Genomic DNA, 17,722 nt, shown 5'->3' with positions numbered 1-17,722 from the left:
ATTTCTGTTTTATTAGATCGGGGAATCTATTCCCTTGTGCTCTCAGTCCTTTAGGTCCTCACGTCTCTGCAGTGGACCTCTGATGCTCTGTTAGAGAAACTCATGGACTAAGGTTCCTCACATTGCCAGCAGGTTGATCAGTTTGGCCAAACAGCCAACACTGGGCAGAGTCCTGGAGGTTTATAAATTAAGCTCTCTCAGTCAGTCTCAGGGCATTTTCATAACTCAAGGTCCGGACCAAAGCACTGGCCAAGGTTCATGTCTTTGTAACATCATTTACAGACGGTTTATTTTAATTTCACATAGTAAGTAGTCTATCTGTTTTTTCACATTGGTAACAAACCGAACCCTGGTTTTCCTGCTTTGTTTGGAGTAATACCACCTTTTGGTCTGACAATTTTTTTGTCTTTTGGTCCTTTGGTCTGGACTTTCACTTACTTCCTGGTGTTGTTGAGGTATCATTGCAGTAAAAAGTAGAACTTAAGAATTTCAAAAATGCAAAACAGCAGCGCATCACAAAGGTCAGTAGACAAATGCAGCTTTATTGACAAGAACAGTAGTGCTGATACAAGGCAGGAGCTAGGGGGAAGCTCAAAACAGTGCATAACTCAGATACAAAAAACCATCAGAGTAGCTTTTCACTGAACTTGAAGTCTGGATAATGCCTGTAGTTGTTTCTTGAAAAGATGGAAGGAATAAAAAGTTTAGTTTAAAAATGACTGAAGTCCCCCTGATGACAGCCTAACATGTAAACCATTGTTTTGTTTTGTTTTTCTCTTTTAAACTTACATCATATACAGTACAAAACATGCATCCCATGTTTTTCAGTTTCACAATGTACACTGATTGCACCAAATCAAATTGAAATCATAATAAAAGGAAATAAGACACAAACTCTATACATCCTTCACAGACGCTACACGCAAGACATACTATTCCTATTTCTCAGACACTGAAAAACATATTTTCAAGCTACCATTAATTTACACACCAAATAGTACTGTCCTCGGACTACTGGGCTCTTTTCCAAACCGCCTGAGGTAAGCTTTAGCACATGATTCAAAAGATAAAATGTGATATAATGCCATAAATCTTTACATATCCACAAACAAGACAAATGAAAGGTTCTTTTTTTAAAAGCCAATGTTGCAGGTTGTCCTTTTAAATTTTGTAGTAAACAAATTCATTCACAAAGTGCCAAAATCCTGACCAAATGTCTCTTGATCCAATGACTCACATGTTCAACCATTAAGTAGTGCAACACAACTTCAACAAATGCACTGAACACAACAACAATAAAAGAAAGGCAAAAACCCAAAAGGCAAGAAAGGGTAAAAAGACCACTCAGTGTTCCCTTTTTTGCTTCCGGCCAACATCCACCTCATCCAGCCCAGTGGCCGATTGGGACTGCTGCAACTTTTGGAGCTGCGAGTGTGTGAGAGGCGCCTGCTTTTTGAGCTTCTGCATGTGAACGTCAATGGGGTCGAGGTCAGGCTCAGAGGCAGGGACCGGCAGGTAGCCGCCGTCCCTCGGCAGACACATACACCAGCCGGCACCAGCCAGGTCCAGCTCGCTGTACTGCAACCCAGCCTTCTTCAGCCTGAAGTCCACCATGTCTGCCGACTCGCTCATGTCCACCAGCAGGTTCCAGAAGACGCAGCTCAGGATGATGCCCAGCAGCTGCAGGGAGACACAGAGACTTGTTCAGACAAATGTCAATGTGTCCTAAGTCATTCTAGGATTTTTGTAATTAATAAATGAACAAGAGCATGATTTTCCAATTATCACAGTTTGTCATTGAATAATTTCCGCTGACTATGTTTAATGCACACAAGGAAGAGGAAAGTATTAACTGGTTAATAAATTGAAGTGAGATGTTAACTACAACACCCAGTGTGCATTTCTGCAGAAAGCATCTAACCACCGAGATAAAAACTGATACACATACTCTAATGGCCTGTGGAAGCTAACGATTACACTGTTGACAAAACTGAAAAACACAATCTGCAGCTTGAACTAATACATTTTGAATTCTGGGTCAATTTTGGATGATTTCATTAACTAATGTAGTGTTTTATTAATTACTGCAAAAATGAGGCAATTTGAATTTGCTGTGATTCACTCCTTAGCACAAGTTGTCTGGAGCATAATTAAAGATCTTGGATTAACTGTGAATTAAAATTATAAGTCTGTCATGTATGGACGAAGATAGAAGACAGAAAAGAACTGTTCCAAATGATCATCTCCATTGTAACAGTTCAGTTGTGTGAAACGAGATGTGCCATGACGCTCCAACAGACTAACTGACAGCCACAGTCACCAGATACACTCACCGGCCTCAGAAGGAGAAGATCTCTGGACCAAAATCAAACCCTAAATTGATGAAGGATCATTCACCCCTGAGAGACTTTAAATCCCTCTGCTACATGGGAAGTAGATGTTTTTTTATTATTGTATATTCTATATATTTGTGGTATGCGTTTTGTCATGTATTGAAGTTTAATAACGATAAATTTAAAATAATAAAAGGAAAAAGGAACACCAGGATTTTTGTCCCAGATAATAAAACTGAGGTGTAGGTTTTTAATTACAGTTGGACAAAGTCTTGCAGCTTGTATGAGCTACAGTTTATTCTCTGGCAGTGGTGCTGGAGAACGCCAAGGCTATTTATGCAGTCATTTTAGAGCAGTAATTATTGTAATTACTTCGTTCTGACGGGGCCACTACAGGTCCAAATTTGTGATTTAGATTTGTGGACGTCGCAATTTAAAATAGACAGATTAAGATTTACTATAAGTAAACAAAACTTAAGTCAGTGCAGCAGCTTTTTGAAAAGTTAAAGTCACACCACAACCCATTTTTAGCTAACAATGTTGCGGTTACTTGTGATGTGACTGATGTGCCAGGTAGTTTCGTTGTAAAGTCAAAAGTAAATAAGCTCTCAGAGTCTTTCACAGGATGTGGGGCTACAGTTGAAATATCAAGTCCTTGCTGGAAAGGTGCATTTGGTTGAAAAGAGGGATTTGGGGGCAGTTCAGTTTTGGTGAGTCAGTGCCGTGGGTGTTAAATTACCTGTGGCAGCCCGATGGCACAGCAGAGTGCGGCGGTTATTCCAATGTGGTCACTCATCCAGAGGTTGACTGCGTGGATGCAGCCTCGCACATGGATCCGGTCATGCAGGACTTCACGCTGATACACAGAGCGGAGGAAGACAACCAGAGAAAAGGTTTTCAGTTTTGAGCTCAAAACTGAAAATTGACAAATAAAAAGGAAAACGGACGGCAACCAAATTGTCTGTCATGCTGCCAACTACAGGTGTCACAGAGGAAGTGGGACAGACAGAAAGTGCTAATAGTGAGAGGAAATCCTTGTGACTACTTAAAAAGCTTGACAGGAGAGGGTGTGAGTATATGACAAAACTCACAACTACACTAACCTGGGACTTGAATTCTGATTTAATGTCATGGACAAAGAAAGGGCTTTAGAGATGAGGAGTCTTAATCCCATGAAAGGATAGAATCTCCTGAAATCTTTTGAGAAGTGTTGGAAAAGAGGGGGTCGTCTTGTATTTGGGCAAATGTGGCTTTTTCCAACAGTGTAACACAGTTTCTTTATGAGCAAGAATATTTAGCCAATGGGTTTTTCATTATTTTATGACAGAAAACAATAGTATTCATTTAAGTAATTTCATTGATCAATACACAAGTTTATTTTTCCTATTACATGTTTCTTTTGTCCTTTACTTTTGCCATGACTTTTAAATGATGTATTATTTTATCTGCTGTCTTTTATTTCGTATTATATAATTTGCCGTCTTTCATTTTAAATGACATTGTATCATTTGCTTCTTGTCTTATTTTTATATGTCCCCTTTGTGAAGCACTTTGTAACAGCGGTTTTTAAAGGTGCTATATAAATAATTATTAGTTACTGTATATTAAATAATATCCATTATCATTTTCACTTATAATAGGATTGTGTGCCTTAATTTTCTATATACATTTTTAACTGCTTACTTTTTTTTATAATAACTATAACAGGAGTTTATATAAAACCAATGTTAAACATTATAGTAAGAGAAAATAGGAATTTGGCTTCAAATATTATTATTATCATCATTATCCACTGTGTTCATATCAGAGATACAAAAAAACGATAACCAGAAGTTGCTCTTACCTCTTTATTCAGAGTCTGGTAACCACACAGAGTGTTGATGACCTCTCCCACCTGAGCAAAGAGTCAAGAATTAGAGTCAGAGATGAGGTTTTAACTGGGCTCAGAAGGCCAGAGAGACATATACAAAGGTAATGCTCCTCACAAGGGGGGTGTAGCTGTCTTCTGCCAGCCAGAGCGTGAACTTAAGCTTTCGCAAAACGGCCTCAGCCCCAACAGGTAGGAACTGATAACAGTAGAAACTGGGTCGATGTTCAGCTTCAGATTCTAATCAACTCTACCATCTCTGGTGTGTGTGTGTGTGTGTGTGTGTGTGTGTGTGTGTGTGTGTGTGTGTGTGTGTGTGTGTGTGTGTGTGTGTGTGTGTGTGTGAGCACAGGATGATTCTGTCGTTAATTTCTCCTGCACAGCTCCACTGCTTCCAGAGTCAGTATCAGTGCTTTGATACCAGAGGTATGGTGGGGGTGGGGCCACGAGGGAACAACATTTCATTTAAAGAGAGAAATTACTCAAAGGTTATATACCTGTGAATTGCAGCAGGTGTCCTGTTAGCTCGACGAGGCAATTCCTCTACACAATGAATTACATACAGTATAGATAGTGAGGGCTCGATTTTAACGACCCAAGCTCATGGAGTGTGTGTCCAAATCCACTTTTGCACCTTTAATGGAGGAAACCAAAAAGGTCCCTGCACCGGGCATATGGTTCAAAAGGGTTGGACTTTGTCTGAGGCTTCATCCACACATTGATTTAGTTGGTGATGATCTCTGTCCAGACGAGCGTTTTGACTCTGTATCAGTTTTAATCCTTGTACATACGAGCACACCTGAAAATGCACATCAGGTGACCACTCATGTACACTGGGCATGCGCTTGCCGGTGTAAACAGAAGGCATCTGGTTCTTAGTTTCCGAAAGAGAAAAGCCACAAATGAGAAGCAACAATGGTGAATAATAGCTCATTGTATCATTGTAAAATACAGAATTTAACTGCACAACAGATGTTAGCAAAGACAACAGGGTCAGCAACACTTGTAATAGATGATCCATGTGGCGTTCTACACTGAGATCACGTGATCATGTTTACAGAAGCCCGAGACCGTCGCCGGCTCTTATCATCACAAACTCTCTTGACATCTTTGTCCGTGTCGTCTACATGTGAGTCACCGCTTTTTCACCTGGAGATGTTTGTTTTCTTTTTTTAATTTTTGCATATGTCACGTGTTACAAGCCTCATCAACCCCCCCACTCACTCGATGTGAATCTATTGGGGATTAGGGCGGCACAATATTAGGAAAACAGGTGATTTGCAATAACCTTGTTTAATATCGCGATGACAATATGACTTGCGATAAATAAACATAAACAGTCCCTGGCTACGGACACAGAGACCACAGACAGCTCCACAGCCCGGGGGAGAAGGTGCACAGCCTGAGGCAGACGTCAGGGAGCCATGCACAGCTCCTCTAAGTCCACTTACAGTGTTAATTTAGAGTCTTTTCATACATGTTTGGACTGTGAAAAGAAAGTTTTTTTTCTCTCTGTCAGTAATTTACTGCTCCTCTCTGTGTCTGTATCATTCTCACTGTGCATCTATATTAGGAGGCCAGGTGGAGAAAGTCCAAAGAAACCGCGGAGCCTCTCACTCGGACATTTGCATTCACACATGCAGCTCCTCCAGAGAAAATACGCAGGATCTGCAGCATTCAGCGCATGTCTGAAAGCAGCTTATGTTAAGTGCCTAGAGATAATGTATGTTATGATTTGGGGCAATACAAATAAAATTGAAATGAATTGAATTAATGCTTTCCTTCACTCTTACACAATTTATTTTCCTTGGAAGGTGGTAGAGAGGGTCGTCCACAAATGAGAGGGTCAGTGACTCAATCCCTGGCTCCTCGAGTCAGAATTCTGAAGTGTACTTTGGCAACATACTGAACCCCAATTTGAGAGTGTGTGAATGGTTTGTAATAGAAAAAGCATTTCGTACAGAAGCAATGTAAAATTAAGAGCATAAATGTGTGAATGGGACTTGCACTTTGAGGTGCTTTGAGTGTTTGATAAGACTGAAAAAGCCCATTTACCATCTTACAAAGTACCTGCTCATGTGCAAGTTTGTACACTGTTGCTGCACAAATGTTCTGTGCTTTCACTTTGAGTCTTTCTCTTGGTTTATTTGTAAAGAGTCAGTGTGGACATGAACCAGACTGAACCTGAACTAAAAAGCATGTGATGGCCTGTTTGCTTCCTGTGTGAACCAAACACTTACCTTTTGGCGAGCACAACAGGTGTATGGAACCCCACAGGCTAGTGGGCCGGTACCATTGCAGAAATGATACTGGTTGACCCCCCAGTCTTTATACTCATCCCCTCCACAGCATGAAAACTGAAAAACAAAACAGCAAGATAAGGCGATTAGGGACCAAACATGGCATGAAAACAAAGGCTGGTCGCAAATTAACATATGAAAAAAACAAGCTTATTCTTTCAGAGCTCTTAGGAATAAAAACAACCCGCTGAGTTACAGCTTCTGCTGCGCAATCCACACCTCTGTTTCACCTCTGTCCCCCCCAACAGACAGATTAATTATCTTCCAGTACATCCAATTCCTACTGAAAAAGGAGACGTCTGCAGTGGGAAACAAGTGTACATGTGAAGACTGCAGATTGACTATTAATTAAAAGGCTGTCATTTGAAAGTACCTATGAGAACATTCAATCAAGTGTCCAAGACGTTGAACCTTTCCTAAATAATGGAGGACACCTCTATCTTCGTGATCATCCGCCCGCAGCTACAGGGCCATTATACCAGGCTGTGTAGATAAGGCGTTTTTTACAAGCAGTGGGGGGGGAAAAAAGAAATAAGAAGGAACATGGCCGAGCCAAGAGGCTGTGAGAGAGGTGGAAAGGCAAGAGTTTCTTTCATGAGTTCATGGTAAAAAATTGTAATATTCATTTCAGCCATTTCTTTTCAAGTTCAACAAATAAAAGCAATGAACCTGTATAGTATGTTCCTCAGTAGAGCTGATATCAATGTAAGATCTACTGTTATAGCACAGATTAAATGTGTGGCTGAAATACAGAGCCAAAGGAATTCAAAGTGCATTCACACTCCACTTTATATTTTTGTTGCTCTAAAAGCTGCCTGTAGATTTAACTCAATTAGGTTTTAGGAGAGCAAAATCATGAGTTGTCTGTCCTCCCATTTTAAAAGAACAACCTTTGATCCAACTACTCTGACCATTAGTTTGAGTGATCACGCTGTGGGTCCCCTTAGTCTACTTGACACATCCGAAAGTTAATTAATTAAAGCCACTGCCAAGCCACAACACACGGCCAAAGAACCCCACAGTATTTGTCTGAGATCATTTAACAAAAGGATTTTAAGAGGCAGTTATTTGTGAGCTTGCAGGCTTTTCTTTTGAAGGGCAACACACTGCATATGTGCAATCAAAGATAAACAATACTGGAATTAACAAACATGTCATTGTGGTTTGAAATGAGCAGCTTGATGTCGAACTAGCTGGATTAGAATGTAAGAGTTTACACTGATACTACTTGGATTGTAAGACTTGGAGTCATTGTGAGGTCATACTACACAAATGACTGGCGACGGGGGGGGGGGGGGGGATCAGCAACTACATGATTTTTCACCAGGAGAAACCCTGATTGGTCCCAACTAATTAAAAATGAAAACACATCCTGCTCAGAATGACACATACAGCTGGAGAAGAGGTGCTTCAGTGGACATCACAGCTGTAAAGAACAGAGAACAGCTCGGGACACTTTTTTTCTGTCCGAACCAATACGAGCTTGCCCCCGACCCAACAGGCATTTAGTTTTTTCTGTCCAAACTCGACCCGAGCCTGATTTAGTTGATGTTATCTTCACCGAGTTTGTGTTACCCTGTCCCTCACAAGCATAGTCATTGCTTGATTTCTCTGATTACAGACATGTGCAGTGTAAAAAATAAACAAATCAGGGGACACTTTACCACTACATATACATCCACCACCTTCACCCCGTCCTGCGCTTTGACTGGCTCCAGTTGGATGGAGTTGTAGTCGATTCGGACTAGATTTTCCAGCAGGTTGGAGTCTGTGACCCATTGGTGACCCTCTCTGATAGTGTCTTTGAAAAAATGTTCATACGTTGCGATGGTGACGACCAATCAAGCGCCAATCGGGATGTTTTGTCTGCAACTTGCAAGACCCGTTGGTAATTGGCAGAAAATTGTGTAGTGTGAACAATGCGCTCACTGAACAAACTAATACTTAAAAGTCTACATTAAATTAAGAATGCACACCGAGTCCCTGTGTGTAGATCACATCTATCAGGTACAACATACATTTTAAAGATTTGTACTTTTCCTAAATATAATACATGCATCCCCACATCTTCGGGATAAAAAATAATTTTGTACCTTTTCTTGCACGTAGTCCAAGATGTTTTTGAAGTCCAGATCATCATAGTAGTGTTTAATTCCTTCTCGTATGCTGCTTTGAAACAAGGCAGACGTCTGGATAAAAAAGAAAAAAGAGAAATTGACAATGGTTGTCACTGTTATGAACTCTCACAAAAATGATGGCGGTCAGAAAGAGCAGTGAAGCGACCTGGCTGTCACTGGAGGGCATCATTAGAGTGACACCGAAATATTTACCTTCCTTTCAAAGATGAGAGCCGTGGTGAGCGCGATAGCCTGGAGAAGCAGCAGCACACAGAGAACACAGAGGAACTGTGGAGGAAGAAGACAAGATTCTTACAGCATTCCCATGGTATGTTATTAGACATGAAGCCCCCCCCCCCCCCCCCAAAGTGTGCTTCTAAAACTGGCCGACACTGATTCAGCTGCTTAATTCAACAGCTAATTTTCAACACATCAACAGCACAAAGCATAACATAATAATTTAGGTTTCCCAGGCCAATCCTAAGGATTTGTAACTGGGACCAATCTAGGAATATTTTAATGAATCATTCATCCATTCAATATCTACATCTGCTTATCCTTTAGGTGATCGCAAGGGTGTTTGGTGCCTGTCCCAAGGCAAGAGGCAGGAAACACACCAGAAAGGTTGCCAGTCAATCACAGGGCCAGGCAACCATTCAGCCCCCTTTTCAGACCTGGTATTAACGTTCGTCCTTAGAGATCCATTCACAAGTGGTCAGCGTTAAGTTCGTCTGTTCACACCTGACATCAAAATGTGTGCTGAATACGTCACCTGTGAGCACTTGTGGGCAGATCTCACTTCCTTGCTAATAATCACGACTGCCATTTGTGTGCACAAACACCAGTCTGAGATTACAGAAATGTTCGATGACAATGTGTGTGTGCGTGCGTGTCAACACAAGCAAGAGTGAGACAGAGTGAATGAATGCGAGCAGGTATGAGGAAAGATTTTAAATCGATTAAAGCAAAGTATCCCTCATTACGAGCTGATCAGTGTTAATATTGGGACTGTGGCCACAAACAAATTGAATAATGATAACTGAGAAGCGTAAAGTTTGCTTAAACTTTAGTGGGTCCTTCATTTGACGCCACGATGCATTTGCGTTCACACAGCTAGAAGAATGTGGCCACATGAGAGTGATCAGATCTCAGGATGCAATGAGTATTTGGGAGAGTTCAGACCGGTACTTAGCGCTGTCCATTTATAATAGGATCACTCAGGACGGATGTTAATACTGCAAGAGTTTGGTCTGAATGGGTTCTTAGAGTTGTCTGTCTCCACAAAGTCTATCAAATGTGCCTGGATGCAGCAGATAATTAATGTTAATATCATGACAAACCTAATAACAGAGAGATGACATTGAGCTGCTTGCATAGCTACACCAGACTTTATTTTGAAATGAATTAAGTTCAATAGCATCTTGTTGTATTTAATGGTGTATATCAGTCTGCACTGAACTTCTGTGTGACTTAAATACTTTCAGATCAGACTCTGCAGATATTATGTTCATCAAATTAGTATTTAAAAAGGCATCCAATTGGAATTGCAGCCAAATCAAGCCTAGCACACCACAAATCTGCTCTTACTTATGGGACATTTGCAACTTTTGAAATGATTAAAAACTGAATTAAAACTTGCTTTAATTAGCAGACCAGTGCTGAGAGAAGCAATTATCAGCAAATGGAGGAACAAAACATTTCCCAGTGAGTCAAATTCACTTCATGGCTTCTTCAGTACGAAATGAGCTTCTCATCCTCTTCTTCAAAACATAACCAGAGCATCACTGAATTTGTTTTATGTGTTTAACTTTTACGCCCTTTTTCAGTTCACATTATTTAGCTAAAGCTAATTAGATAGTTGCATAGCAACCACAGTCATGTCTCCATGCTCCCTTTGAGCTCTTTTGCCGTTATTGGCAACACCAACAGCTGTGATTTTGCATTTGAAAAGAAAAAAACATCCGAAGCGTTGCTGGTTTAAATGTTTTATGAGCTGCTGCTGTTGTGCAAACTCTGAACAAACTGTTTATCTCTTCAATTTAATGCATGTGTCAATTTTACATTGAATATTCATGGAGAAAAACATATGTTTAAACACATTTTTTTTACAGATACACTTATATGTATATAGTGTTGTCTGTTATATTTACCAATACCTTCCTAACAGACACCCATGCGCATATATATTATTTATCTTTTTCCTGGTATATGTCAGTAGCGTGCAGTGAGTTCTACACATTAGCAGTCAGAGCTGCAGATCCCACCACCACCACCACCACCACCACACCAACAGAGCACCATCAGAATACATTCAGCAGTTTACTACACCATGGGTGAAGTAAGTTCAATAAATATGAAACATCAAGGTGATGGAATCAAGTGTAGACATTAGCTCAAGCCCATCACTAGTGGTTGTATGGACTGTCTTCATTTTTGTGCACTACTGTAATTTTCTGGGTCATCGTTTTTCATGTCTAATTGTTTCTATATATTTATACTTTATTCTATTCCATTGGGATTTTTGTCGTTGTGTTGTCATAGTTATATTTGTCAAGAGTTGTTGATGGTGAACCAGAATATTTCTGCCAGTCATGACATATGAGAGCAGTGACACAGACCCGGGCATCTGACAGCAGAAAGACCACAGGGACTCGTCTTGGGTCTTGAGGAGTTGTGGCATTTATTTCCTGACAAATAGTCTAAACTACAAATACATAGCACGGCTAGTTCGAAACTCTTAACACTTGTATGCAGCTAGCCATCGTCAGCCATCAGAGACCGTCAATGTGCAAAAGTCAACAAACTGCTTTCCCCTCCAGACCAACACTCAGCGTGACACAGCCACACCCATGAAAAGGCCAGACACGATGAGGAGCGTCGGTTGGAAGTCAAACTAACTTCAAGAGACGAGACTGCTGCTGCCACAAGAGGGCAGTAAATAACAAAATGGACGAAAACAGGCATTATCAGATCAATTAGAGGAGAGAACACTATTCTGAGATCAGAGGTGAGGAGAGATATCCCTTCCACTTTGCATTAGCAACTTGATATATATTTTTAGCTTACACAACACCATCAATTGATATTTCATGTATTATACATTATTCACGAAGAGCAAAACAACAGAAACCCCATAGAGCAAAAATAAATGTCAACTAATAACATGCTCCGAAATGATCGTACAGTTGAATCAAAACCTCTATAAAATAGTTCCATGAAAAGCTGAATATTATATTTATGTGTACCACTTAACCTGCATACTGAGTGAGCATCATGTAAAACAGAGCACGAAACCTGTAAACAGTCCCACCACCTCGGCCTCCTCCATCATCCCTACCATGTGCAGCAGGGTCTTGTTGTCCCTGAGGGATCCAACCATGCCAACCACTGACACAGTGAACATCACCAGGCCCAGCAGGATTAGCACCACAGCAGGAGCCAGGAAAAGGCCCTCCAGGGTTCGGTTCTTCTGCCTTTCCACTTCAGCGTACACACCCACACACAGCACACAGAGACCCATCAGCTGGGAGGAGAGAGAGAGAGGGAGGGAGGGAGGGAGGGAGAGAGAATGGGTTCATGAAATGTATAGCTTGACAATCCTCAATGTGGAGAAGAAATAGTGACTCTATATATTTACTCTCGGAAATCTCTTGGGATACAATATTTGTGTAAAGACAATGTCATTACGGTTCAGTTGTTTAATTATACAGTAGCTTCTAAAAAGATTCAGACCCATTTACCTTTTCCATACTTTGTGTATTGTGCACTTTGCTGATTGTTTAAGACGCTTGATGTGAACATGATGCCAAACTTACAGTCGTTGGATGTGGATGCTAAGTTTTTCTCTTCTTTGACCTCCAAGATTTAAGGGGTCAAAACTGAATATTAGATTATTTTTTCGTCTAAAGTCACAATTATTCTTCGACTATAGGACATTGAAATGCTCCGTTGAGATCCAGACTAATGAAATTCTGTTAAGTGGATGTGGGGCAGGACAAGGATACTGTCCTCATAAACTGTGACCATATCCACTTACTGTAATTATGTAGTTAATGAAGCAGAGTGGACATGTACTCCCTCATGGCGGGAGACTTAGACAGGATTAAACCCAAATTGTCTAATTGGATGTACCACAAACCTGTGATGGCATCATCACACTCAGCAACAAGCCAAAAGCAATTGGTGGCAATGTGACTTTAATGACAAAGAGGAGACTAATCGTTTTTCCTTAAATGCAAGTTAATCTTAACTGACTTTTTTCCCCTTGCTGTATTTGCTTAAACAATTCCTTTTTACTTTCCAGCTGTCCCCCACTCAGTTGTTTCTCATTATTTGTACAAATCAAATCACAGTTGGATTAAACTCTTGTGCCCATAACACATGGCAGGAAAATTTCTCTTCAGATAGTTTGGGTCTGAATTGTGAAATACCAATGAGATTACACTGATTTCATGAATAATAAAGTAAAGTTCAAGTATTGATTCAAGTCTTTTATGCATCAACACAAAGTTCAACAAGTAATCCTCTTAACTGAAAATCTGGGAAAATCTTAAAACCAGAATGATTTTTTCCCAGTTTAATATATGTGCAGTGCGGGTTGAGCAATATGATTATACAATAAATTAACAAACAACATAATTATTTATTTTTAGTTTTAAGACACATTTTTGCCTCTAAGTGGAGGTTGTGTTTTTAAACTCTTCTTTATGGGCAGAGAATGATGTGTTTCATGTGTTATACCTCTTTACTGTGCTTTGACAATGAATGCATAAGCAATATATCGATGTATATTGGACTTTTGTTGTATTGCTATTGATGAAAATCATATTGTAATAATTATGAGGATTTATTGCTCAGTCCTATGTGCAGGTTTAGCCCAAAGCCTCAAAAATGCATGGTTGGTCAAGGCTATAAAAATGTGAAAGGATATACTGGGGAAAAAGAAAATAGAAAATTGGGGTAGCATCTGCTGTTGGTGAAAATATGATGACATCATCACAATCATGATCAGCTCCACAGTGCGCCCAGTGCACAGCACTGTTTTACACTAAATAAATGGACTAAGTTTCCAACAAAATGTACCTTAAATGTGTTTTTTCAGCAGAAATTTGGCATTTGAGAGTTTCATTTTTACAGTGTATATTAAACAAATACAAATGATATTTCGTCTGTTTGGACTAATTCAACCACTTTGAATACACTGTGATTTGATTTAAGTTTGGGTGAGTGGCAACTGCAACATCCATAGCATCACATAATCCTGAGGTGATTAATGGGTTGAGAAAAAAAGGAAACACGTTTCTGAGCTGTCCTTGTTTTTTGGGACTTTTCTCGGCCTTTGAGGTTTTAGTGAAATATACAATCATGTTACCTCTTTAGATCTTGCACAGTAATTTGAACAAAACCATCTGAGAGGTTTAGAGAGGAACTTGCTCTTTGGTGGATCTGAAAGCTGTTGAAATGTGACACAGGCACAAACAAGATGCTACTTGTTTGGGAGGGTTCACAAGCTATGACCATTTGTAATCCCTGGTTTAATATTAAGTTATGTATTTAATGCTCGTCATGTTTATTTTTTTAATTAGCTAAAATGGTTAATGGTCTGTATTTATATAGCACTTGTCTAGTCTTAATGACCACTGAAAATGCTTTACAGTATAGTTTTTTGCCATTCACCCATTCACACACACATTCATACAGTGCATCTATGGGCAGCACTATATTTAAACATTAAATCAGGAAAGTAGCTCAAATGTAGTGGAATAAGCAGAACAATACCTCTCTATGTAATAGGGTAAACTGTACAAAGCACGATAACATTTATATACTCAAGTTAAGTATAGTACAAGTATCTCCAAATAATATTTAAGCGCAGCACTTGGGTAAAGGTACTCAGTTACTTTACGCCAGTGAATCGAGCTGGTCGGTGAGCTGGATCACTGTGTTGCCCATTGAATCACTGTAATAAAGTGTATTGCATTAAAATGATTGTGGAGACTAATTAAGTCAAACCCATTGTACTGAAAATGTAACAAATAGAACCATTCGAGCACATGTTGACAAATTAGTCAGATAGTGTGATTATATTCAACTAACCCCAGAAAAGGAGAAAAATTAAACAGTGTTTACTTCCCAGCTATTTGGAAACACAGGCAATCTATCTTAGGGTTGGGTCCATATACCTCAACTCCATTTACTGCTGTGCTTAAAACCCTCTATAAAGCACTGACAGATGCATCTGGCTTGGTTCCCACTTCCAAAGTCATCCTTTCTACCTTCACTGCTGCAGTAATGAAGATTAGAATGACCAGCAGACTCTTTTGACGGGGACCTGATGTATTGCTAAAAAATCCCAAGAAACTTAAAAAGTTGCCAGCTGGACTTGAATGAGCGGTCTGCTATTTGGCATGCAGCCGATGGAAAACACTAGATGACACAATTTCTAAATGAGCCAATCATCTTTTTTCTGCATCACATAATGTAAAACATAATGTGAAATTTTCTGTGAAATTTACAATTATTATTAGAACTGTGACTAATATTACAATCGCCATCTGTCTAAATAAATCGCAGTATGATTTGCAATTTTGCAATTGAGCCTTAATTTAAAGTGGAGGCTGGCTCCGACAGTTCAATAGACAAACAACAATTTATAAAGCAGCAAATGTGCCTGGTGCCACAGACAGTTTACAGCCATTATCTAAAAATAAGTATCTTAACAAAAGAGAGCTGTGGAGAAATACTGGGAAAAAGGCTTGTTATCATCTTTGCTTGAATCTTACCACACTTTGTTAGTATAAATAACCAGAGCCAGATTTTCAAACTTAGTTTGTAATCATTTTCTCTCTGTACAGGAAGAAAAGACCTAGTTTATATGTTTAGGATCACATCTTTACCTACATAAATTACCTATTCATAATTTTAAGCATAGGGATACATTTTAATTTAAATACCAGCCTGAATTTGTTGAATCACCAACAAAGGAGTCATTCAGTCTGCTCGTATATTCTGTCGGCAGATCTATTTACCAACACTATCATCCCTTTAAGTGGATCCAACGCCCTGCACCACCGTGCTGTTTGACAGCCGGTGGTCGACGGGCATTGCTTCACATCCCAAATGAAAATATTATCTTTTCAGAATAAGAAGATAATATTAAATTAGCCACATTTATTGTATTAAAAGCTAATGAAAAGCAGCAGGATGCATGGTGTGTGAGGCGGTATAGTGTTTATCTTGTAAGCTAACCACCCAGGAGCTAGCAGCTAGTATCCAGAGAATTCCACACCAAATCCCATGGAAAAATAAAGCTACTAATCATCACAATGCAACACATACACAAGGCTGTACTCGGGATTTGGGAACGTTTTCTAATCAACGCAGTCTTCAGGTGAATACGGAACATGTTCTACCCAACACACGGAGATTTATTGAAATAAAATGTCAAGTATAGCCCGTCTCACACTGTAAAGCTGTTTAGGGGGAGATCACCGAGTCTGAGGAGAGTCAGCGATTTAAATTGAAATTGCGATCAAAAGCAACGGGATGTTTATTAGGTGTGTGAGCCGAATTGCCCAGCAGATGGTACAGATTCGTATTATGCCTTTATTTATTTTCTACAGCCCGTTTAACAGAAGATACATTTAAACGCATGTACTTTTGAATAAGGGTTTGGCGAGAGGTCTCACTGATGCTTAGGGATGCTTCGCGTCTCACTACTACTATTAGCAGACACTGACCACGGACTCACCCTGAGAGCTGATGTCAATGGGCCAGACACTTACCGAGAAGAGCATTGAGTAGACGTTCAGGGTGAATTTGATGAAGTAGTAGAAGTGGTTTGTTTTCCTTAATTCGGAGTAGGTCGGCATGGCTGCTAGCGTTAATGGAGCTAGCTAACAGGCTAGCTAGCTGTATCCCCCCCCTTTCGTCCAGACGATATTAAAATAATACCAAAGAATAATAAAATATTGTTAATGAAATGAAAACGGATTTTAACAGAGCTAGCTGAATTTTAAATGTGCAGCAGCTCTCATTTCTCACACACATAGTGGGTTAGCCAGCGAGACAAAACCACTTCCGTGCTCCTCACCGGCCACTCCACGCTTTGTTTTGACTCCTTTCTTAAAGGGGCAGTGCACTCAACCTCATTCTTTAATTGGATTAAGGTGCCACAGAACATTTGCATCATTGTTTTGATAATTGTGTTTTTGACTGAAGTTTTATGCAATATCTATTTTTTATTGTTTTTGTTTATGTTTATGAATTTAGTAATATTCTAACAACATAAACCAGATCTAACATTAAACATTAAGCCTATGATATGGAAAAAAAGGTTTCAGTATCAGTCTGGACAAACAGATTTGTAACATGCATGGGCAGAGAGGACAAATATTTACCAGTACTAAAGTTTAAAAGTAGAGAAGAAAGAAAGGTTTAATCTACAGTATAAAGATATGTGATAATAAAATAATATGTTACTAGAAGACAAAAGTATGAGTAAGAGTTGAAGTAGTCACATTAGTTTTCACATTAATATCAGATGGCTGAAAAGAATGTATATATAAATAAAAACAAATACGAAGACTAGAATGTCACTTGGTAGAGGTATGTACTATAACTACGAAGGCCCAACAGTCATTTAAATTCAACAGAATTTATTTTTTTCAATCTCCACCAAATTGCACACACTCATAAATATCAGTTCCCTAAACATGCCTCGCTTGTGAATTATTCTCTGAGAAATCAATGAAAATATTGAAAAATGCCTTATCTCGCAACATAAAAGAAAGTGAAAATAAAATCCTGGATCAGCCCCCTGATCTTGAACCAAAATTGAATGGGTTCTTCCTCAGGTCATGCCTCACCCCTCTGCAAAATATCTTGGAAATCAGGCGAGAGTTCTTGCATTAGCCTACTAACTAACAAACAAACAAACGCTGATTAAAACAACATCCTTGGTGAAGACAATTAAAGAAAAACACGTTTTTTCAAAGTTAAAATAAATCGTTATAGAGTACTTGTAATGAGTTACTTCCTGACGTTGTTCATCCGTAACCCCAGCTCTTGCTTCAAGTTGCATCAGTTGTCATGGCTACTTGGCTA

At 39.5% G+C, this 17,722-nt stretch overlaps 1 protein-coding gene across 1 annotated transcript; it reads right to left on the bottom strand.

The window, feature by feature from the left end:
- Window positions 1–522: 522 nt before the first annotated feature.
- Window positions 523–16,723, bottom strand: zgc:110329 (uncharacterized protein LOC550500 homolog). The gene is made up of 8 exons (XM_034596480.1): window positions 16,402–16,723; window positions 11,955–12,140; window positions 8,831–8,905; window positions 8,594–8,689; window positions 6,441–6,557; window positions 4,177–4,227; window positions 3,073–3,189; window positions 523–1,680 (listed from the first exon to the last, which is right to left on the bottom strand). Exons 1-8 carry the CDS (start codon window positions 16,486–16,488, stop codon window positions 1,345–1,347), a joined length of 1,065 nt encoding a protein of 354 aa, XP_034452371.1. The 5' UTR covers window positions 16,489–16,723; the 3' UTR covers window positions 523–1,344.
- Window positions 16,724–17,722: the final 999 nt, after the last annotated feature.

This window comes from Hippoglossus hippoglossus, chromosome 9, assembly GCF_009819705.1.
Source record: "Hippoglossus hippoglossus isolate fHipHip1 chromosome 9, fHipHip1.pri, whole genome shotgun sequence".
NCBI classification, from domain to species: domain Eukaryota; kingdom Metazoa; phylum Chordata; class Actinopteri; order Pleuronectiformes; family Pleuronectidae; genus Hippoglossus; species Hippoglossus hippoglossus.
Note: the sequence above shows the minus strand (reverse complement) of the source record. Positions and strands in the feature narration are given on the sequence as shown.